Raw genomic sequence first — 24,279 nt, forward strand, 5'->3', positions numbered from 1 at the left:
TCCCCAAGCCTAGTCAAGCCCTCAAGGTCTTGGCCTTGCCAAGCTCAAACTCTTTATCAGCTTGCAAATATTTGACTGCTAAGTCTGAAAAGCATGATGGCCTTGGCACTCAGGTCTCTTGTTAAGAATTCATGGCATCATTGTTTCCTCTGCCCGAGTCTCTGGAACTCTGCTCAGGTGTTCATTTTTAATTCTCACACAGCACTCTGCTCGATTTCTGCTGCAGTTTACCTTTTAGCAATTTGGACAATGATGGCCCAATTCTTCATCAAATCAACTCTCAGCTGCTTTTACTCAGAGTGCACTAGAAACTAGATTAAAATACAATTCCATGTAGCATGAAGTTAGCCATAGCGTTGAAGTTAATTTTTGTTAATTGGCAAGAAAACCAGAAGCAGGGGTCCTCCACAATTCTTAAAGGCTCATGGGATGCTAACGGTATACAAGATACTTAAAAGATGCTCAGCAAATAATGGCAAACCAGAAAAAAAAACCTTAACAAATCTGACACATGCAAAACCGAAAGCAACTAAAGCCACAACACTTTCATCCAGAGAAAACAAAAAGTTAAAATGCAGGATGCAACAGTCTTGACTCCTATAGTTAAGCTTTTCAATAGATTCCAGGGATAGACCGCAACAGAACACTGGATTTGTGCAACTGCGTGTCACGGAAGTGGATTTAAACAGAGAGGTTGAGGACAGAATCTTTGTATCACCAATGATTATTATTCCTTCATGGCCAAACCACTGACCATTGCTCCTTGGTCGCTACAATGTAGATTTGCAAGAGGTTATTTAACTTGTAATGATCTTTCCTCTTTTTACTGCTTCCTAACTTTTCTACCCCTCAAATGGGAAAAATAGGTTTGTGGACCTATCATACAATGAACAGCAGATACAAATCTACGTTACACTTCCTCGCAATGCCATCTTTTCAAAGATCAACTGCTTTGTGCTATATCCTGGCTTCATCCAGTCGAATATTAAAGCAACACAGAAAAATTAAAAGAAAACTCATCCAAATAACCATCCAAAAACATAGCTTTTTTTAATTTAGGACACTATAAAGAACAGCTCATGATTCGACGCTGGGGCAACAGATTACATTTGCAACATAAATGCAGCATGCCAATTGCCACACAACTTTATTCCAGTTGCTCATCCATTTAGATGAATGAGGGAATTAACTTCCAGTCAAGTTCAGGAACACATACAAGCTAACTCATTTTACTATAAACAAGTAGCTAGCCTATATTGGCTGATTTCCATTAACAAGTGTACCCCTTAACATCTGCAGACAACTTATTTGGCAAGGCCTCAATGGCATTTGATCTCTTAAAATGAAGCCAAGATGCAGACTATGGGTAAGACATTGAACAATCATCCATCTGAGAGTTAGGATAAAACTCATTTCGCAGGCCAAAATAAGATACTTTAATTGTGATTTTGTATAGCATTTGCTGAACCCTTTAGTAAAAGTCTGGTATCAATTAACGAAATATTTTAAGGACAAATGTAACATGTAGTCAGATCACATTCCATAAAAGATTTCCCATACCAATTCAATTAACATTCCAATTTATTTCAACAGAGCAGACTAAACCAACTTCCCAAAAGTGAAAACATGCATTGAACAAGACTGCTCTATAAATCATATTTATTTTTTGACAGTTCTCAAAGTAAATGTCCAAGTTTCTGAAGCATTCAAATGCACCAAGTGTGGCACATCATGAAGCATGTTTCAACACTTCTTCAAGCTTATCTTAGCATAAATAAATGTCCTAGAAAAGACCAACTGACTTGTGAAGATTAAATATAAACTACAATAATTTCACGTGTTAATTGTCTCAGCAATTAGCATTTTTGTGACTGAGTCATAAGGTTTTGGGTTCAAGTGTTACAACTCTACTTTGCAAAAACTTGTCATTGTGATAAATCCTTTTAATTCCAAAGCAAATCTAAAATAATTCTGGAAAGGCGGTAATTGGATTTCCTCGTTAGGATATCAATTCTGAGAAGACTCTAGCTGGCGTTGTTGTGGGGATGAAAGCTAATAAGGCCAACAGAATCAAATTGGAGAAGTATCATGTTTGAGCCTGTTGTCCTGCAACAGGACACAATTATAGAGCTCATGGTGAGGCAAAGCTCTCTATAAACAGGTCAGTCTTCTGTTTGGCAGGACTAAAAACAGAATTCCAAAAGCTCTTGGGGGACTAGTGTACAAGCAAGCAAAAAGGGACCGTAACCTAAAGGCAGTGTGAAGAACTCAGGCATGCTGAAGAACTGAACCAGAGGACCACAGCTTAAACCAGGTATTGTTAGTTGGTTGAAAAGGATATCTGGAAAGCTATGCCATCAGGGCTCCAGTGGGAAAGGGTTCCTAGACATGGGCATTCCACCAAGTACCAAGTCGAGGGTAACAGTACAGTACAATACTAAAAAAGTGTTGCATCATCTGAGGAACCATGAGAAGTTACACAGTCTGTTGAAGTTTTTTCTTTCCTCTATGAGAATTGAGCATTGTTGGCATTTACTGTTCATCCCTAATTGCCCATGAGAAGATGGTGTTGAACTGCGGCAGTTTTTAAGGTATATTTAAATCCACAGGGATTTTAGGTCGGAAGTTCCAGGATTTTGATCCAATGGTGCTCAATGAAAAGTGATATAGGTCTAAGTCAGAGAGAATCCAAGTGAGAGACTTGAAGGGAAACTTGTTGGTGATAGGGTTCCCACAAGCCTGCTGGCCTTGCTTTTCCAGGTAGTACAGATCAAAGGTCTGGAATGTGAAGAAGCTCTGGCAAGTTGTTATGGTGCACCTTGTAACCACTGCAGCCACGACATGCTGGTGATGGAGAGAGTCAAAATTTTGAGTGATGAATGTAGTGCCAACAAAGAAGGCTGCTCTGTCCTAGATGTCCTACAGCTTATTGAATGTTGTTGGGAGTTGCACTTACCCATCAGAGACTGCATCTTATTGATGGTTGAGTCTGGAGGTGAGTAACTGACATGGGTACAAAAAAATCACATACCACTCAGGAAGCTTTTAGAAGCCTAGCCAAAGTAAATTCCCTCAACCGTCACCATCAACACAAATTATCTGGTAGTTATCTCATGTTTACTGTGCACAAATTGGATAGATATTAGACTATAAAATAACAATCACACTCAAAGTAATCCACTAATTGTAATGTACCGTGATCATAAAGACTCTGTATAAATGCAAGTTATTTCTTACATTTGATGCTGGCTATTCAAACAAAATATCTGATTTAAAGAGAACTTACCCCCATTCCACCACATGAGATTCGTAATCCCAGTATTCCCTTGGTTTGTGTGTGTTTACATCAGTGTAAACTCTGGCCCTGCTTGGCACAGGTCCTGCCATGTCTAATAGGAGGCCAGAGACAAGCTCAGAAGCAGATGTTGAGTGGTTTAGCAGCTAGGGGCAGGTAATTATCTTCGGTTCTGACAATCAGCGGAGCAGGAAAGGTCTTGTGTTTATTTCACTCTGTTAGAAAGAACAGAAATGTGATAACTACTATTCTGACTAAAGCAAAAAAATGCCCCCATAACAGTAAACTTATCGACGCACGTACCTAAAGATTGAACTACCTAAAAATAACCCCAATAAGTGCTGAAAACTCAAGCTGAAACATTCAAAGTTTTAAATCAGTCAGTGAAATAGAGGCGGCAAAATGTCACTCAGTAGGATTATGGATACAGTGCAAACCATGTGTCATTCAAGATTGAATTTACTGGCTGCAATACACTTGTGTTTTATGCAATTGTCTGTTTAGTGCTATACTGAAAACAAATCTTACTCTCCCAAATTTTGATAATAATGTAAACTTACAAAGCTGCTAAAGGTATTAGAACAACTTTTGACTGTTATAAACTCACTCAATATGTTCAAAACTGTATCAACTCAGTGTCTGATGGAATGAGTTTGAATCCCTGAATGGCAAAAATACTCCATTCAATTTCCTGAGTTCCACCTCAAATATAGTAGAAATCAATAAACATAGCTTGAAGGCATGGGTCTAAGACAGAATATATAGGCGAGTCTTTGCTGGAGGAAATCTCACATTGTACTCAACTAATTTAGGCCAACGATAAACGACCACAGCAAGAGACCTGCAAATAGAGCTTAGACAATGTTAAACTTTGTCTACTTAGTAGCTGCTTTCCTCAATGGGAGATATTAAAATCATAAACAGATTCCAAAAGAATAAAGTGTTTATTCCTCAAATATTATTAAACCTGTAAACATGTAAACCTGCCCTTTTCCAACCTGGGTAAACAGTTCCCAACTAAACTTTCATGTCAAAAATGACAGAAGTCACAGCGAGACTTGACAATTTGTATTTATACTCCTGGGTTTGTTTTTAACACGTGGACAACTTTATGTTTTCCAGGCTAAGTTTTGATTCTCTAAGTTTTTAAGTGAAAGAAAAACTAGGAATTCTTTTTACTAAAAAGCAGTACTGTTGTAATAAAATTATTCACATCGTGCAGGAGGCCTTTCAGCCCATTGTGTTAGCTCTTTGAAAGAGCTATGCAATTAGCCCCAATAATGCTGTAGATCTTTCCTTTTCAAGTATATGGCAAATTCCTTCTTGAATGGTGCTGCTCAGTCTGCATTTAAAATTGCGACAACTCACTGCATGGAAAAACTGTCTTCCCCATCTTGCTAATTCGCTTAAATTACCAATTACCAATTCCCCATTACCAATTCATCAACCAGGGGAAGCAGCAGCTTCTCATCAAAAATGCCCAGTTTTTAAAAACATACCAAATTTCTTCTAGATCTTTCTTACATCAAGAAAAATCCCAGTTTCACTCCTCATAACTAAGGTAACTCATCTGAAGTCTCATTCTGTTAATCTTCTCTGCATCCTCTCCAAGTCCTTAACACAATTGCTGAGGTTTATTGCCTATAGTAGCCCAGATCTTCCAGTCTCTAGATTGTGGGAGACCAGACATACCCACCCCAAGATGCTCTTTGAGACTCCATGAAGTCTCCACACCAACTCCACAGGGACAGCCTGGAAATTCTTCTGCTTCCCAGGACCATCCAAAAAAGTCTCAAGTTAGGGACTTCCAGGAATTTCTGACGTGCTTACCTGAATAGTTACCAATTAGTAAGGAACGGCATGGTGGCACAGTGGTGAGCACTGCTGCCACACGGCGCCAGGGACCTGGGTTCTATTCCCAGCTTAAGTGACTGTGTGGAGTTTGCACATTCTTCGTGGGTTTCCTCCCATAGTCCAAAAATGTGCGGGTTAGGTTGACTGGCCATGCTAAATTGCTACTTAATATCAGGGTTACTAGTAGGGTAAATATGTGGGGTTATAGGGATAGGGCCTGGGTGGAATTGTTGTTGGTGCAGACTCAATGAGCCAAATGGCCTCCTTCTGCACTGAAAGTACTCTAAATGTTACGTAGGAAAGTCCTGGTCTAATTCCTGGTAACTACATAACTGAGCCCCCACCTCCCAACTATGCCCCATCCCCCAACTATCCCCTTGAGCCAAAACAAAGAACAAAAAAAATTACAGCATAGGAATAGGCCCTTCAGCCCTCCTATCCTGCATCGACCATGCTGCCTTACTGAACTAAAACCCCCTACACTCCTTTGTTGCCATCCTATTCAAGGGGTGGGACCTAGAAGCACCTAGGTCCCAAGCCCTGACCCTACCCTGCTGCCACCTATCCCCCTTGTTCACTTACCTCACCGGCCTACCCCTTACTCACTACCTTCACCAACCCTACTTCGCTCATTCATTAACAGCTGTTATATGTCCCAAAGCTTTTCAGTGAGTCAGTGACCACACAACACAATATGGCAACTACTGCTGTAAATAAGGAGTACGGCTTTTGCGCTGATTCTCTTCACTGATGTTTCTAGAGGTTTCATACAGGATTCTCCATCAGCAGACTGGCCAGAAAAAATCAGACGAGTAAAGTGGTTACTCTATTATCCGATCAGTATCAAAAGTAAGGGTCCCAATCCTGCTCAGAAGATCTGTGCCAATATCTGAAGTGACAGCCAACCAGCGATCTGATTACTTCTGAACTATTGTGCCATGATAAAACCAAGGACCCCCAAATTCATTTACTTTTTTTTCAAACGTAAAGTCGAAGTAACTTGTTGTATCACCTATGCATATCTGAACCTGAGATTTCTCTGTACCTGGGATGGGAAGTAGGCTACTTAATCCCTTGAGCTGTTCCGCCACCAGTCAATTAGATTATGGTTGATTTGTGGTGTAATTTCATATAACCACGTTTGCCCCATATCCCTTTACATCTTTGCTTAACAAAAAACTCAAAATTCACAATTGCAGCATTAACCATTGCTTGCAGAAGTGAATTCCAAACTTCTCCCATCTTTTGCGTACAGAAGTACTTAATCTCACTCCTGAAAGATCCGGATCTAATTTTTGGACTACGTCCCACTAATTTTAAGTTCACCAATCAGCAGAAACGGTTTCTCTCTATCCACCCTTTATGTTCTGATAACGTGTATCATCCTTTAATCTTCTAAATTATCGAATTCATATAATCTCTTTTTGTAATTTAATCTTTGGAAATGAGTATCATTGCTAAATCTGACAAAGGGTCATCCTGACTCAAAACATTGGCTGGAGTTTTACTGCCCAGCTGGCAATGGGAAATTGGAGCAATTTGGGGGGGGAAACACCACCATAGAAAGGTCCGTTGACCTCAGGCAGGATTTTACGGTTTCAGGAGAGTGAGGCCGTAAAATTCTGCCCATTGGCTCTATCCTTTCTCCACAGATGCTGTCAGATCTGCTGAAATTTTCCACATTTTCTGTTTTTGTTTCAAATTCCAGCATCTACAGAATTTTGCTAAATTTATGCTGCACTCCTTCCAAAACCAGAATATCTTTCCTGAGGTGTGGTACCCAGCATTACTCTGTTCTTCCAGATTGGTTTAACTAGGGTTTTGCATATCTGAAGCTCCTGCACAACCTATGAAACTGTTCAATTGCAACCAAACTTGAAATTAGGCATCCAACATTCCAATGCGCTTTGCCGATAGTGGTTAATTATTTGCCTTGCTGTACTTTCTCAAATGGAGGAGACCTTTCACGTCTGAATATTCTTTTATCACTGTTTAAACATCAACCTGTGAGGAAAAATTATGGTGCCAGAAACATGCATGAAAATCATGTTCTAGACATTTCTATGCAGATAACAGTAATGCGTCCAAATGCTGGAATCTCTGAAGCGTTGCTATGGAAATGCTGGCATACACTGGAAAGGTGCCTTCTGCAGATTAACCTTTTGAATACTGGAAGATCTTTGCAGCATTTAAAACATTCACACTCTGCGTCTTGCATGCTCTGGCAGCTGGTGAAATATTTCTAACTCTCCCGTTAATGCGTCACCTAAAAACAAGTATCTCTGCTATTTCAGAATTTTGAACATGCATCTAAAAATCTCACTGCAGAAGGTACCCTGTGGTAGCCGACAAAATACAAGTTGCTCTAATCATGAAAAGAACAGCAGTGGAGTCGGAAAAACATTCTCTGCGGCTCTGAGGTGCAGTACCAAGACACCAGTTGCCACGATATTAAAAACTGATTGAGGATATATCACCAAGATGAAATAAATACTTCAGAACAAAAGCCATACAAATGGGCTTACCCTCAAGAATTTGTCCAAATAGTGTGTGCACATTTGTGAGTCATTTAAAAAAAAGTATTATGTCATGGCTAGACTTTCAAATCAGAGGCGCCACCTTTGCTCCATTTCCAAAGCCACTGAAATGTGTTCTCACTAAGCCCCAAAGCCTGGTCACTGATGGCTGTGATGTTCGGAGCTGAAACCGGATGACAGATCACGTTTCAATGTCTAATCTGAAACATGGCAAAAACAAAACACTCACCAATGCCAGCAGACTTGTGATGAATTTAAATTTTGCTTTTAACTTCTGAATTTTGTTTTTGTTCACAAAAACTACTCACATGGATATATTTTTCAAATAAATTCTCAGAAACAAGGCCATCTATAGAATCGTACTCTAGAGTATCCTTCTACGCTGCAAGGCTGATAGCTGACAGAGGCCACTGGTCTGAAAGCAAAATAGAAACAAAGCATCTACTTACTGTATCTTCAGACACACAAATACTGAATATTTTTCATGAAGGCAGGTTATATTGATATTGGTCACAGAACAGTCACCATTTCAATATCTCCCAGCTCCCACCTATCACTGACCTTCTACTTTGCTCCACCCCTTCTTATACAGTATATAATCACATTGCTCCCTCTTTTTAGCTCTGACGAGTCATACAGACTTGAAACATTAACTCTATTCCTCTCTCCACAGATTCTGCCAGATATGAGTTCTAATTTCAATGATACCTTGGTGCACTGTCACCCCCTTTCCACACACCTTTCCTTGCAATCACAGAAAGTGCAACAACTCTGCCCCTTTACCTCCTCTCTCCTCAGTGGCCAAGGCCCCAAACACTCCTTTCAGGTGAAGCAACATTTCATTTGCAACTCCTTCAATTTGCTCCACTGTATTTCACTGCTCCCAATGTGGTTTCCTCTAAACAGAGACTGGATAACCACTGTACAGAACAGCTTCACTCAATACAGAAGTATGATCCCAACCTTTCCATTACTTGCCATTTCAACTCAGATATTGCACTTATGCTCACATGTCTATTCTTGGCCAACTGCAATGTTCCAGTGAAGCCCAATGTAAACTGAAGGAGTTGTATCTCACCTTCTGATTAGGCATGTTACAGCTCTCAGGACTCAGAGTTCAACAACCTTAACTCTGACATGTCACCTACACAATGCCTGCTCTTTTAAAACATTTCTTTGTCCCAAAATAATCCCCCCCCAGCTGTTATTTGTTTGCACATTTTGCTTTCGCTGAGCACTGACCTTTGTTCTCCTATTAACACAATCTGCTATCTTACCTTAATGTCATTATCAGCACCTTCCAGTCCTTCACACTGCCATTAATGCTTCCACTGCCTTGTGCCCTACACATCATTGCTGCAAGAGCTCCTAGCACCCATCTATCACTGACCTATATAGTAAGTAATCCATAACATTTCTTCTCCTCTTTAGCTCTATACAAGAGTTATACTGGACTTGAAATGTTGACTCAGTTTTTCTCTCCATAGATGTTACCAGACCTGCTGAGTTTTTCCAGCATTTTTGTCTTATTTCAGAAAGCACACCAATCAGTTTACCAGGACTAAAGGTAAGGTAAAGTCGCCACAGTCCCAGATGGCTTTAGGCTGCTCTCCCCTTTGAGCTGAGAGACAGCTGACTGGTAGTGATTTAACCTGAGGAACACCACACTTCAGGCGAAGGGCAAGGTTAGATGGGGGGGGGGCCTTCACGAACAACCATGCAGCACGGAAACACAGTGGTTTGCACTGCTGCTTCACAGCTCCAGGGACCTGGGTTCGGATCCCAGCTCAGGTCACTGTCTGTGTAGAGTATGTACATTCTCCCTGTGTCTGTGTGGGTTTCGTCCAGGTGCTCCAGTTTCCTCCCACAATCCAAAGATGTGCAGGCTAGGTTGATTGGCCATTATAAATTGCTTCTTAGGGATGCATAGGTTAGAGGGATTAGTAGGTAAATATGTAGGGATATGGGGATACGGCCTGGGTGGGATTGTGGTTGGTGCAGACTTGATAGGCCAAATGGTCTCTTTCTGCGCTGTCGGATTTTATAACACAGCCAGTGTGGGAATTGAAACCGTGCTGTTGGCATCCTCTGCATCATGAACCAGCTATCCAGCCAACTAAGCTAACCGACTCCCCAGAAAAGGTAAAGTTGCCATAATCCCAAATGACCGTAGGCTACTCTCTTCTTTGAGAACAGTTGACTGGTGGCGATTTAACCAAATGATCACTGTACCTCAAGCGAGGGGCAAAAATGAAAAGGCAGGGTCTTCACAAATAACCTCAGATGGTACAGAAATTGAACCCATGCTGTTAGCAGAACTATACACTTCCTGTCAACCAACCAAACAAGCTGAGACAGGTTAAGCACACATGGATCATGATCAGGGGAGCACTATTAACTGTTTTAATGCAAAAAAGATGGATATACAGAATTACAATCCCTAAAGAGTAAAACAAATCTTGAAATCCCATGGGCTGAAAATAAAATGTGAATGATTTATTGGATATAAACTGGTAACCCTAATTATAAATGGAAGGAATTAAAGAAATAGAACACAGATTACACTGGTTAAAAAGCCTGGAATGCCATGCAATTAAAATGGAATCTGACTTTTCGGTGGCCATTAAACAGCATTCCTAATCATGATGTATAATTGCATCGTGACCTAAAACTGAACTGCGATCTTAAAGTACATCTGAGCCAGTCAACATCTGTGACCCAACTTTTATTTTAATTGAACTGTCTAGGTCAGTTGCCTCCATTCTCCTGCTGACACTGGGAGGCCAATTCATAAAATGGAGAGCTCGTCTTCCAGCCAAGAAAGAACAATTTTGCAGTTGACTCAAACAGACTTAGAAAACTTGAGCTAGGATTATTTCAGCAATTAAAATATAAGGCTCAAAGAAAAATTGTCTACTGATTTACAATTAGACACTACAACCATATCCACAAATGGAATAGACTTGCCAATATTAGAATATCACAGACCTTCCAACTTACTCTATCCCTCCGTTCTTTGAGAGTTATCATCATGAGGAGCTACCTAATTATCGGCGCAAAACACTGCATTGCACAGTCAACGTACAAAACTGGGCCACCGAGTGCAAGAAGACTGCAACTTTCAAATAAAGATTAACTTTGTACAGAAAGTGGCCTACATTATACGTCACTTCCCTCTCACTGTACACAAAAATAGAACCACTCAGGTGAAAACATTACAGACAGGGGGGTCGAGAATGTAAGGTAACCCAATGCATGAACAGCAAGGAAGGCACTGAAGGGATAAGTTTTAAAGTGCTTCTGAAGGCAAATGAAGTAGTTTAGCAAAATTCTAAAACTCAGCATAGTAATGGTGGATGGATTGACAATAATGGTAGGCAGAATAGTTAGGAAACTGGCAGCAAATCAGAGTCAATGGAACAGAAAATGTTGTCAATGCCATATAGACTCCAGAAAACTTTTATACAAAATAATTGGCCTTTGGTGGATTGATTCAAGAATAGCATTCAAAAGGGAATTGGATAAATACTTGGAAGAAAAAATTGTAAGGACATGGGGAAAGAGTTGGGGGTGAGACTAACTGGTTTGTTCTACACCACTGGTTTGTGGTGCAGACTCAATGGGTTGAATGGCCTCCTTTTATGCTGTACTATTTTATGATTAACATAATCGGGAAAGCGGCCACTCAGCTCTTTCAGTTTCCTCCACCATCAATTTGAGCATGGCTGACCTTCAAATTCAACTATATATTTCTAGCTTTGACAAAGCATCACCTGGACTCAAAATATCAGCTCTTTTCTCTCCTTACAGACACTGCCAGACCTGCTGAGATTTTCCAACATTTTTCCTTTTGACTTTAAATTCCAGCATCTGCTGTAATTTGCTTTTATACATATTCCTACACGACTCTTACATCCATTAACTCTCTTGGTATTTAAACACCGATTTAATTCTTTAACATACTCAACGGCAGAGTATTCACAGCTCTTTGGGTAGAGAATTCTCAAGGTTCACAACAATAGTGCCGAAATTTCTCATCTCAATCCTACAATAAACATGAAGGAGGCTTCTTCAGGGACTGAGGATGGCAACAAGTGGCACTACTCATTTTTGCTTCCAAAGTTCTTGCCCCTGGAAGTGATGCATGGTTTGACATGTTAACCTAGGTGCTGGATAGTTGGAAGTCATGAAACAGAGAAGGGTTTTCCAACAGGGAGCAAAGAAGAGATCAGCAGACAGAACAGAATCAGGGATCACTTATTTCTTCCCCGAGCCTAAGAATTTCAGAGCAACCAGAAACATCTCACCCTGTGTAAATCAGTAGAGAACTCAGATTAAACTGAAATTTTCTGTTCTCTGCATCAGTACTGCACGAGAGTACAGTAATAAAATGAACCTTCAGAACATCCAACAGTGGTGCTCTTGTGAAGGATTGACTTAACAATATGCAGTATTTTCACATATTTCAACGGTGGAGCTACAGTAAAAGAGCATTCATACAAAGTATCAGTGAATAATATTAAGATATGATGCAACCAAATTAGGTACGAGACTGGCAGAATAAATTCAAATATGTTACTACCATACACTGAAAGAATCTGATATTAATCAAACATTTTGGGGGCAACATTTGAAAAATATTCAAGAATATTTTTCACACAATCACTTAGCACTCAATTGGATCCACCTCCACCACACACTCAGGCAGATGCCTGACACTCTGTCCAGATGCCTCATGATTTTGAATGTGTCTGTCAACTTAGTTTGCCAATTATCTTAAACGTGCGTGTTGACTTCCTCGCCAATGGAAAGCGTTTCTCCCCATTTACTCAATCAAAGCCCCTCAGCATTTTCAGCACCTCTATGAAACACACCCTTAATCTTCTCTGCTGTAACGAGAGCAATCTCCAAAATCTTCACATTGTCCTTATCCCTTGTATCATTCCAGTAAATCTCCTCTGCTCCCTTTTGAGAATCTTAGCCTAAATTATGGTGTCTAGAACCGAACACAGTATTCCAGCTGCAGTCTCACCAATGACATAAGCAGGTTTAGTGGTAACTTGATTTTGTACTCCACACTTCAGTTTAGAAAGCAAAAGGAAGTTCTATAACAGTCATAAGAACATAAGAACATATAAGAACATAAGAAATAGGAGCAGGAGTAGGCCATCTAGCCCTTCGAGCCTGCCCCGCCACTCAATAAGATCATGGCTGATCTGTCGTGGCTCAGTCCCACATTCCCGCCCTCTCCCCATAACCCTTAATCCCCTCTCTTATCAAAAACCCATCAACCCGCGTCTTAAAAATATTTAGCGAGGTAGCCTCCACCACTTCAACGGGCAGAGAATTCCAGAGATTCACCACCCTTTGAGTGAAGAAGTTCTTCCTCAACTCCGTTCTAAACCGCACCCCCCCCCCTTTATCTTGAGGCTGTGCCCCCTAGTCCTACTGTCCTTTCTGAGCGGGAAGAGTCTCTCCACCTCTATCCTATCCATCCCATTCATCATCTTATACGTCTCAATGAGATCTCCCCTCATTCTTCTAAACTCTAACGAGTACAAGCCTAGTTTATTCAGCCTCTCCTCATAGCTCAACCCCTTCAACTCCAGCATCAGCCTAGTAAACCTCCTCTGCACTCCCTCCAAGGCCAAAATATCCTTGCGTAAGTATGGCGGCCAAAACTGCACACACTACTCCAGCTGCAGCCTCACCAATGCCCTATAAAGCCGCAGCAAGACCTCCCTACTTTTATATATTGTTGAAACAAACTGTAAATTTCAAATCTCATTCTTCAAGTCACGGAACTATTATCAATCATCACATTGACATTATGTTTTGAGATGATTTTCATGTGTGCTGTATCGTGGAAGGACAGTCCCTCCATAAGTGCACCCTATGCATTTGAAAGTCACTTCAACCTTACTCAACATTTGGTTTGTGGCCACTGTTCCAATTTCCCAGTCTGATTGGGCTGCAAAAGCTAGGCAGTTCCCCATATGACTGCTGTGGTCACATGTCAAGTGGCCATGTCCCACTCTAGGAAAACTGGTAGAGTGTGAAAGCTTGGATTAGCCATGGGAGGGAGAGGTGGAGAAGAGGCACCATTTTGTTATTTCAGCTTGTTCTATAAACAGTTTCTCGAAAATGCCAAGTGACATTTGGGGAAAGAAAGGGAATTGGGATCATGGGGAGAGGGATTTAAGATAATGTGCCCAAACTACTCACTAAATGAGTCAGACTTAAAATGGTCACTTCCATAGCATAAGCAATTACACCAAAGTTTGGAGCCAGCCTCAGACATCAATTCCCATTCCTGACCAATGGTGTAATGGAAATTGGTGAAAGCAGAATTCGTCAAGAGAGGAGAGGTTAGGTTTTAGGAGAGACATTTCCAACAGTTGACCCAAGAGTACAATCCTTTGGCAGCTCAATGTTGAGCTGAAAAAGTAAAAGTGAACAAAAGACTGGTAATGATTGTGTCCCAGTAAATATATATGCTAGTGCCAAAGGGCAAACATCCACACTGCATCAACTGTTGTTGTATTAGCCCAATGTGACTATTTCAATGGTTCCTATAAAGCAGTTTTATATTGAAAATGCATTGCTGACAGGCACAGAAAACTCCAGCAGTCAACGGCACATTATAACATAATGAAGGCAAACTCTGTGCCTTCAAAAGTCCAGGATCCAACTTTTTGTTAATGCCCAAACTCAGCAAGAGGAAATACAAAGATGAAAGCCTTTCACAACAGTGTAGAAACATAGCATAAAGATCATGTTTGGAAGTCATGGGTTACAATTTAAGCAGCACTCTTCCAGAAAGAGTCCCAGTTATATAAAAATGCCCAAGGTTTCAAATCAAAACATCAATAGCATCTTGAACAGAGACGCTGACCAACACAAGCAGTTGCTTGTATCTATACCGCATATTTATACATCATTCAGCGCCCCCCCCCCCAACAATTTATAAAATAAAATGCTTAAATACAAATTATGATCGTCAAAGCTTTTCAATCTCAATTTTTACATTCGAACAATGTAAAATAATACATTTCTGACAAAAGCAAAACTGTTTAATCTCTCTTGAAGAACATGAAAGTAGAAAGGAAAAATGCCAAACGCAAAAAACTTGCAATTAAGAACGCGGTACAACAAACTGGAAGCACACCCATATTAAAAGGATCTTGTACGAAAGGGGTACCCAAACTACAGCCCACAGTCCACCTACCACCTCCAACCCATGAACTCTGAACACCAGGCAGCTCAGCCCCGTTTTATGCCTGCAAGCATTTGGCTGTTTAGTTTCAATTTTGTAGGCCTGGAAGTTTGGGAGTGACTGCTCTCAGGGTCATTGTCTTGATGGTGGATAAATCCTGAAGTCTCAGCACCTTATTATTGCAAATGAGTGGGAACATTAATTTGAGCTTGCATACTGCTGAAAAAGAGAGGCATGTTGCTGAGGCTCTTTGGCTTGCACTCTACAGGATGAGCGCAAGGCGGCCAAATTTCAAACAATGACAATAATTTATACTGCTGCATAAATCCATCTGAAATTTCATGGCAGGTTTGGTGTCACTCAACCAATACTCTGAACTGAGGTTAGCAGCACAAAGATGCTTGCTTACAGTGTGCCCTATAATCGAGTTTCTTATCCAATATTAGTGGACATATTCTGCAGCTAATTCTTTTTATCAGTGCGATTCAATGCTAGAATATTCATGATCAGGTAGACTATAGTTAGGATGCAATCACAACTGGCATTCGTGTGATTTAGAATTATGTATATTCTATTTTCTAAAGTGGTTTGTGCTTCCACTAATCTATTGGTAGGAACAAAAATGTCATGAGGATAGTAATAAAAGTGTCATGTACAATTTCAAACGTTAACACCTAGAATACATCTTCATATTGCAATGCCCAAACTACCAATTTGCCAACCTCCAAAATATGCATCACCCAAGCTAGCCACAACATCCAAAACGTTCAAACCAGTCCAAATTTCTCAAGGTTTAAAATGCGTTAAATCAAGATGCAAGTTGAGAAATAGCTGATTTGTTATTTGGCAATCATGGGTGGTGCAACTTGAGTTGCATTATGTGAACAATTCTCCTTGTAAAGTTCACTACCCACTTCTGCTCTCACTTTTCCCCTCCCTTGCACAACCACAACAGGGTGTGTTTGTCTTCACATTCACCTTTCATCAGCCTCCATATTGAATGGATCACCCTCCACTAACTCTACAACAATGCCATCATTAAACACATGTTCCCTTCCCTTTCAGCCTTCTGAAGCAACTACACTCTCCACGACACCCTGGTCCACTCTTCAATCGCGCCAGCAATCCTCTTCTTCCCATGGCACCTTTTCAGGCAAGAGATGTAACACTCAGCCTTTTACCTCCTCCTTTCTCACCGTCCAAGGTTTCAAACATTCCTTGCAGATGAAACAGCATTCATACTTGCACTTCTTTCAATTTAGTACAACATCCTTGCTAATCAGAATGCATACTGACTGCTTTACACAGCAAAGAACAGACACAAGATTGGGTGACCACTTTGCAGAATACTGCTGCTCAGTCCGTAAGCATTACTGAGCTTCCTGTCACCTGTTAAACTGTCAGTTAAATTCTCATCTTGCTCTCATGTTGACCTCTGTCTTCAGCCTCCTGCAAGGTTCCAATGAAGCTCAAGGAACAATAGCTCAACTTTCCGTTAGGCACTTAACAGCTTTCTGACCTCAACACGAAGTTCAACAATCACCAATCATTACCTCTGCCCCCATTTTATTTCCTTTCCCTTTCCTCACTTTGAGTTTATTTTTACTTCCTGACAGCAGTGGCTATTCAGAATTCTGTACCTCACACCGCGTCAGCATCTTTTAATTTCTTTACTCAGCCCATCATAATTGTCTTTTGCAATGTTCCATGAACCCATTTGTCATTTAATCTCGTGCCTTCCACCCGATCAAAATCTTCCTTTATGCCGCCTCCCCCCCTCCCTCCCCACCTACCCCTCCTCCTTTCAACCTGCTTAAATCTGTTTCATTTTAAAACTTTTCCAGTTCTGATGAAAGATCTCCATCCTCAAACAATTCCACAAATGCTGAGTATTGCCAGCCTTCAGACTTTATTTTAGATTTATTTTATCAGCATATTTTTCTCTTGTTCTACATGTTTTCATACAGTGGTGTCCTCTGGCATGCTTCCGCCATGCAGCTTTGATAAATAGTTAAAGCATCTTATACAATTCCATGCAAATTAAGATTTTGGTTATTAATATAGCCATGTAACCTGGAGCTTTTATAATTGTTACATTATGGTGCACTTGATCAGTTTCAACATAAAAATTACATAATTTATCTCCCAATCTGTTCTGGATTCACAAGTCTCTGAACTCAAGCCAGATCATTTGATGTAATATAAAAATAGAAATTGTGCAACACTGTTAAACACAAGACAACCATATTTTGCAGATAAAGTTTAACAAATTTTCACAAGCTGCTGCTGAGTACCACTGAAGTTAATATGTGTATAAAGATTTTAACAATAGCACTTTTAATTACATGCCTTGAAATTGAAACCCAAGCTGAAATACTAAAATCAACTGCTAAAAGACAGAAATAAAAGCCTACGGCTGGTCTCAAGTAATGCTGTTCGCCACAACGGCATGGCATCATGCAGGGAACGGCCAGCCACTGTAAATGTCAAGATAGCAGCTTTTTTATTTAAGTAACCTTTCCACCTAATCTTGATGCCACAAAGCATCTTAAATTAACACTGGCTGTTTATTCATTAGGAGTCATCTTGAAAATATTATTCTCCAATTCCATGATGTCTGTACCTAAAACATCTGGCAAGTGCCAAAGCATAAGCAGAAGAAAGAGAACATGGATTAAAGAAAGTCAGCACATTAAAAAATGAAAATACTTCAAATACAGAACATCTGAAATAAAGTAATAAATTATGGAAAAACAGTGCACCTGTCAGCATCCAAAAACAAAATAATTTAATGTTCCAGTCCTGAAGAAGGAACCCTGCTACCAATATGTTCGTCTAATTCTTCCAGATGCTAAAACGTGCTGCATATTCCAGCACATTTCAATTTTTACTTAATAACCTGCCGGTAAATGGAACTCATAGTCAAAATTATGGTTTAGTCAAGTATAATCTCAGTAACAGTAGGACAGTTATAAAAACTACAATGATTGCTTAATGGTGCGGAGAGAGAAATTAAGCACCGTGATAAAACTGAGCCATGCACTATGCTAGCATATTCCACCACCTGGGTTTTTCGGAATGCCCAGCCACCAGTTTTTCCATTGAATGTGTGAAAAAAATCAACAGGTGGACAAGTACAGAAGGAGAAACTTTGATTTTTATCTTGAAGTGCAGAGAAAGCTGATCCAAAAACCCAAAACTCTGGCAAACTTTTAAAAATTCAACTTGCTACAAAACGAGATTCAAACTTAAATACCAACATAACTGTGCTCTGATGTGCTCTCCCTCTCAAATCCCCAAGTTCAAGACCTTGACACCCAGGGAGATCGAGTGGAAGCTGGTCTCAAATCAACCATGCTAAAAGAACCTGCAACCAGACCATCAGTTTGTTCAAAACCACCAGTGCAGACCTTGCTCACCTACTCATCAGGATAAAGAATGTCCTCACTTTAAAGGTGGGAGATGGAAAGAGAAGGCAAAAACTAGCCACTCTCTGATACAAATCCATCTTTACAGAATGGTACAACATCAAGTTGGCAATCTTAATTACTTCTCTACTTCTCAAGGATTGATTGTTCACAAAGTTCCAACTCTCTGAACAACTTCCCAATAAATGTGAAATCCTGAAAAAGTTAAACTACAAAGTAAACATACTTGAGGTTAAAACAACAATGTCGTATTTACACCAATTTGAGGGGCAACATAAATTTAGTGAACACAGACCTGGTTTTGCTTGAGGAACCTGTAGCAACTGCAGCAGATCAGCAGCCACAATGAGAGTCACAACTATTTTTTTTACCTAATTTTAAAGACTTGCATTTCGATAGCAGCTTTCGCAATCTCAAAACACCCCAGAGCATTTTACAATCAATAAATTAATTTTGAAATAGTCACTGTTGTAATGCAGGGAAAACACAACTGCATATAGAATTGCATACAGAAAGTTCCTACAAACAGCAATAGATTCCACGACCAATCATGTCATTTAAACAATGCTGGAGAAGGACAAATCAATACCAGCCACAACACCAGGGGATTTCTCACCTTCTTCCAATAAGGTTACGGAATTTTTTTTATATCCACCTGAGAAAATAGACAGGTTTAACATCTCATCTGAATGACAACATCTCTGACACTGCAATGAATTGCCAGGCTGCATTATGCATTCAAGTTCCTGAAGTGGGGTTTGCACCAATGATCATGTGACTCAGACTAAGGCTAGCACTATCATAAGGGTGGGACAGTGGCCAGCACTGCTGCCTCACAGCGCCAGGGACTGGGTTCAATTCCGGCCTTGGGTGACGATGTGGACTTTGCACATTCTCCCCGTGATTATGTGGATTTCCTCCGGATGCTCCAGTTTCCTCCCACAAAAATGTGAAGGTTAGGTAGATTGGCCACGTTAACTCGACACTTAGTGTCATGAGGATTAGCAGTGTAAATATGTGGGTTACGGGAATAGGGCCAGGGTGGGATGCAAGCTCAATGGACCGAATATCCTCCTTCTGAACTGTAGGAATTCTATTCTTCTATATAATTTACAGTCCATTCACCAACGCTACCAGCAGATTTTAGAAGCTGAAACAACCAAATCTATTCAGACTTACTTTCCGAAATTCCAAGATACTATATGTATCTGAAGGAAAGGGAGGAAAAAAATTGGTATTCTGAGATTCATTATTAAGGAGCTTTAGCTTGCTTTGTAAATATTTAAATTTAAATTTAGTAATTATGCTAACAAATGTCACTCTCATCTCTAAGCCCAGAAAATTCAAGATTACTCCAGAACTCAAGTACATAAACCACAAAGGAGTGCTACATTGTCAGAGGTGCTATGTTTAAGGATGAGACATTGAACAAAAATGAGACAATTTGAAGAGCAGGAAATTTCTCTCAGTGTACTGGATAACATTTGTTTCTCAACGCAAACCACAAAAAAAAACACAGCAAGTTGATCATTTTTGTTGTGAGGTGTGTATGGGACACTACACTGTACAATCAGACTAAAGCACTTCACATTCCTTTTAGCAAAATTATATTAGGAATGTGGGTATTGTGAACAAGGGCATTAATTAGTATCCCCAACTCTAAAGACCCTTAATTAGCTTGTTAGATCATTTCAGAGGCAGATTAAAAAAAAAATCAACCACACTACTTGCAGTCACATATTAGCCAAACAAAATAATGGCATATTTCCTTCCCTCAGGGCAATCAGATAGGTTTTTACGGCAATCTGGCAGTTTTATGGCCATATGTACTCAGACCAGCTTTTAATTCCAGATTTAATTCATTAATTGAATTCAAATACCCCAGCTGTTATGGTCAGATTTGAACTTGTCTCCCCTGATCATCCGTGCCTCTAGATTACTATTCCAGTAACATAAATACTATACTACCATACCAATATAGCAGGTTACTACATTTCAAAAGTAATCAATTGGCTGTGAAATACACTCATATCTAAAATTGTGGAAGAACTAGGAATTAGATAGGGCTTTTATTGATCTCTGGATGTCCCAAAAAACACCAAACAACCAATAAAGTACTTTTGAACTGTAATCACTATCATAATGCAAGTAGTGCTATAGGTTCTTCCAATGACATCTAATGGTCTGTCCTGCAACTGAATGGATCTCAAGTCTAACTGGAATGCAACTGTACACTGAAGATTTCTGCCTAGAACTCAAGGAAGTTTGAGCTCCCAAGTTCACTTAACATTAGTGGCAGAGGAGCAGAAACTTCAAAACTACTAGGTATACTCCCTGGTTTTTGTTGACCAGAGGCCCTTGGGCTTGGGATAGGGAAGAAAAATCATTTACCTTTCCACTCCGCTCTTAAAAGATTTACATCAAATTATTATGTTCTAGCCAGCAGTGATTGTCTGAAACTTCAGCCACAACCAGCTTTCAATCATGAACCAAGGCAGTATTTATTAACTGAGCCACATCATCTATCTGTAAAAGGAGTCTTGTACCTATTATGTGTGGTCATCTTCAAGAAGTCATAGCTCACTGCATTTGAATAAATACAGCACATTTTTAATTTGAAGTGCAAATTAATTTTTCCTGGTTCTTTTACTTTAACAGCCTGAACTATATTATTTACATTGCTTATAATATTAGATTAAATTTCACAACAAATAAAACAATTAAATTATGAACATTATTAGCCCCATTTCATGCTGGTTTCTACTGTCTGGGAGCTGAAATTTGCAAGTTACTGTTATGTGCAACTTCCTTCCCAAAAAATAGTGACATTAAACCGTATTAAGAATTTACAGCAATTAGACTCTGCAGCCTTGAAAGCCGGAGCCACTTTTAAAAGGTCTGATGGAAAGATGAACACACATCTGCATAAAACAGAAATCAAATGCAAGGGTGCACAATATTTGTTTAGTTGTGTTATTGCACTGATGAGTTTGTGGAAATACTGATAATCAATTTTCAATTTACTTGTGCTCATAGATTGTGTCTTATTTCCAAGATGAATCACACATATTACATTAACATTGAATCATTAGCATTATTAATCATGCAAGATTACTGGCTGATAATTCAAATACGGAGCAGTTACATGTAAATGAATAAAGGTAGAAATCTGCCACATTTCTGACCACTGAATGACTCAATTCACTTGCACATTAGTTAATCCATAGATTACATATGTAGTCACAAAAATTGCAACAATTCAATTCAGGGTGTCATCCAAAATTCCCACTGAAATTACTAAATACCACCCTAAAACAAAAATCTTAAATTATACTTAAAATGTGATTTATGGTTAAATCTGTAACCCACATAAACACCCCACAATATAACTAAAGGCCCAATTGCTGCTTTAAAATCAAAATTGCAACATCTTAAAATTTTCCCAGAAAATTGAATAAATCAGTCTAAATATTAATGTTTTCAACACTATAACATTTAATTTCCAATGAAGGTATCCCCTTCCAAAAAAACTATTATTCAAAAGCTACATTCTTCAGCCTCACTGCAGTGTGCATGATAAAATCCTACATCTTGCACCACTCAAATGAAATTCCAAAATATTATCCCATGTTCCCAAGCACACTGGAAATCTAATCAATAAATCAAGTCAATTCTGACTTATATTGTCCTTTTTGCATACCAATCTTTGGGATTTCATCTTCTCCAGCTTGTTAAAATACAACACCACACTACAAAGGGTGCTTTCAAATATCTACTGCTCGTCTGCAGGTTATCATTGCAACACATTTTAAAAACATAATTTAAGAGACGTGGCGTTAAGAGAGGTCAACGTTGTGAAGCCACCTACTGAAAGTAGCACTGACAAACATTTCTGTACATTAGCAATAGTTTTTCTGGCTACCAAACCCAGATTGAATCGCACATTTGCCACAAGTCCACTGATAGCAGGCCACTGTTAAGATTTGGCTTCTCAAACTTAAGGAAAAATTACAAGTTCTCTGGAGTTTAAGCCCCCAAATTGGAACTAAAATGTTTAAAGAAAGCTAACAAATGCAGAGAATATGGTACAAGATACTGCCATTCAGCCAAAGTGCAGCACCTTTGAAAATATAATCTTTTTTAAAGAGTAGCCAAATTAGTCAGAATCTCCTTTCTCTTTCCCTATAGCACTACAAATTTTTACTTTCCAAGTACATCCAATTCGCTTTTGAAAGTTACGATTGAATATGCTTCCAGGCATTCCATAAGAACATAAGAAATAGGAGCAGGAGTAGGCCATCTGGCCCCTCGAGCCTGCCCCGCCACTCAATAAGATCATGGCTGATCTGTCGTGGCTCAGTTCCACATTCCCGCCCTCTCCTCATAACCCTTAATCCCCTCGCTTATCAAAAACCCATCAACCCGCGTCTTAAAAATATTTAGCGAGGTAGCCTCCACCACTTCAACGGGCAGAGAATTCCAGAGATTCACCGCCCTTTGAGTGAAGAAGTTCTTCCTCAACTCCGTTCTAAACTGTCCCCCCTTTATCTTGAGGCTGTGCCCCCTAGTCCTACTGTCCTTTCTGAGCGGGAAGAGTCTCTCCACCTCTATCCTATCCATCCCATTCATCATCTTATATGTCTCAATGAGATCTCCCCTCATTCTTCTAAACTCTAACAAGTACAAGCCTAGTTTATTCAGCCTCTCCTCACAGCTCAACCCCCTCAACTCCGGTATCAGCCTAGTAAACCTCCTCTGCACTCCCTCCAAGGCCAAAATATCCTTGCATAAGTACGGCGCCCAAAACTGCACACAGTACTCCAGCTGCGGCCTCACCAATGCCCTACACAGCCGCAGCAAGACCTCCCTACTTTTATATTCAATCCCCCTTGCTATGAAGGCCAGCATCCCATTTGCCTTCCTGACCACCTGCTGCACCTGCAAGCTGGGTTTTTGCGACTCATGCACAAGGACCCCGAGGTCCCTCTGCACCGTCGCCTGCCGCAGTTTTTCTTCCAGATCATATATTGTATTAAAATCCTCGTACTGCTTCCAATTCTTTTGCAAAGTATGGTGACAATGTGTACTCAGGTTACCAACCCCTCTGGAAACTGCTGCCCCTTATTTACTCTATGATTTTGAATATCTCTATCACATCCCTGTCAACTTGTTCTGTTCCCAGGAGTACCGGTTTCTCTAGTAGCTTCATTCAACTTGGTAAAATTCTCATAATTCTCCTCCACATCATCACTAAGCCACAGGCATCCTTCATAAAATGCCCAGAATTGATCACAACAATCCAACTGAGGATTAACTGGTGTTCTGTAAAAGTTTAACATGCCTTCCCCGCTTTTGTACGCTATGGCTCTTAACAAAGCCCAGAATCCTTTTAAACGTTGTAAATAACGAGGGCTATTTCCATTTCTCCATTTTCGTATCAAAATTTCCCCACTATCACACCTTAAATTTCATTTGTCACATATTTATCAATTTCAGTCTAGCTAGGCTCTTTTGAAATTTGTCACTATCATAAGATCCTAAGATATAGGAAAAGAGCCTGTTCTGCTATTAAATACCATCACGGCTGAGCTTCTGCACTTTTCACTCCCACTCTCCACATCCCGATTCCCCCAGACCCCAAAAATCTGTTTATCTCAGCCATAAACATAATTCAACATGGAGCACTCACAAGCCTTTAGAATAGAGAATTCCAACGATTCCTCCTCATCTCAGTCTTAAATGATCATCCCTTTATCTGAGACTGTGGTCCATATTTAGATTCCCCAGTCAGGAAAAGCATCCTCTCAGCATCTACCCTGTCAAGCCCCTTCAGAATTTTGTATTTTCAATGGGATCACCTCTCATTCTTCTAAACTCCAGAAGTGTAACCCAATTTACTCAACCTTGCATCATAAGTCAACCCTCTTGTCCCAACATGGTGAACTTTTG

At 39.9% G+C, this 24,279-nt stretch overlaps 1 protein-coding gene across 1 annotated transcript in view; it reads right to left on the reverse strand.

Annotated features, from left to right (window-relative positions):
- The window catches only part of LOC145353809 (casein kinase II subunit alpha), a 77,004-nt gene that overhangs the window by 47,003 nt on the left and 5,722 nt on the right, over positions 1–24,279 (reverse strand). Inside the window, exon 2 of the mRNA XM_080204636.1 lies at positions 3,287–3,510. Coding sequence (XP_080060762.1) covers positions 3,287–3,387 — 101 coding nt within the window. The 5' untranslated portion in view covers positions 3,388–3,510. The remainder of the gene's footprint in view (positions 1–3,286; positions 3,511–24,279) is intronic.

The sequence above is a fragment of the Carcharhinus amblyrhynchos genome, chromosome 16 (assembly GCF_965287045.1).
Source record: "Carcharhinus amblyrhynchos chromosome 16, sCarAmb.v2.hapA, whole genome shotgun sequence".
Lineage (NCBI taxonomy): Eukaryota > Metazoa > Chordata > Chondrichthyes > Carcharhiniformes > Carcharhinidae > Carcharhinus > Carcharhinus amblyrhynchos.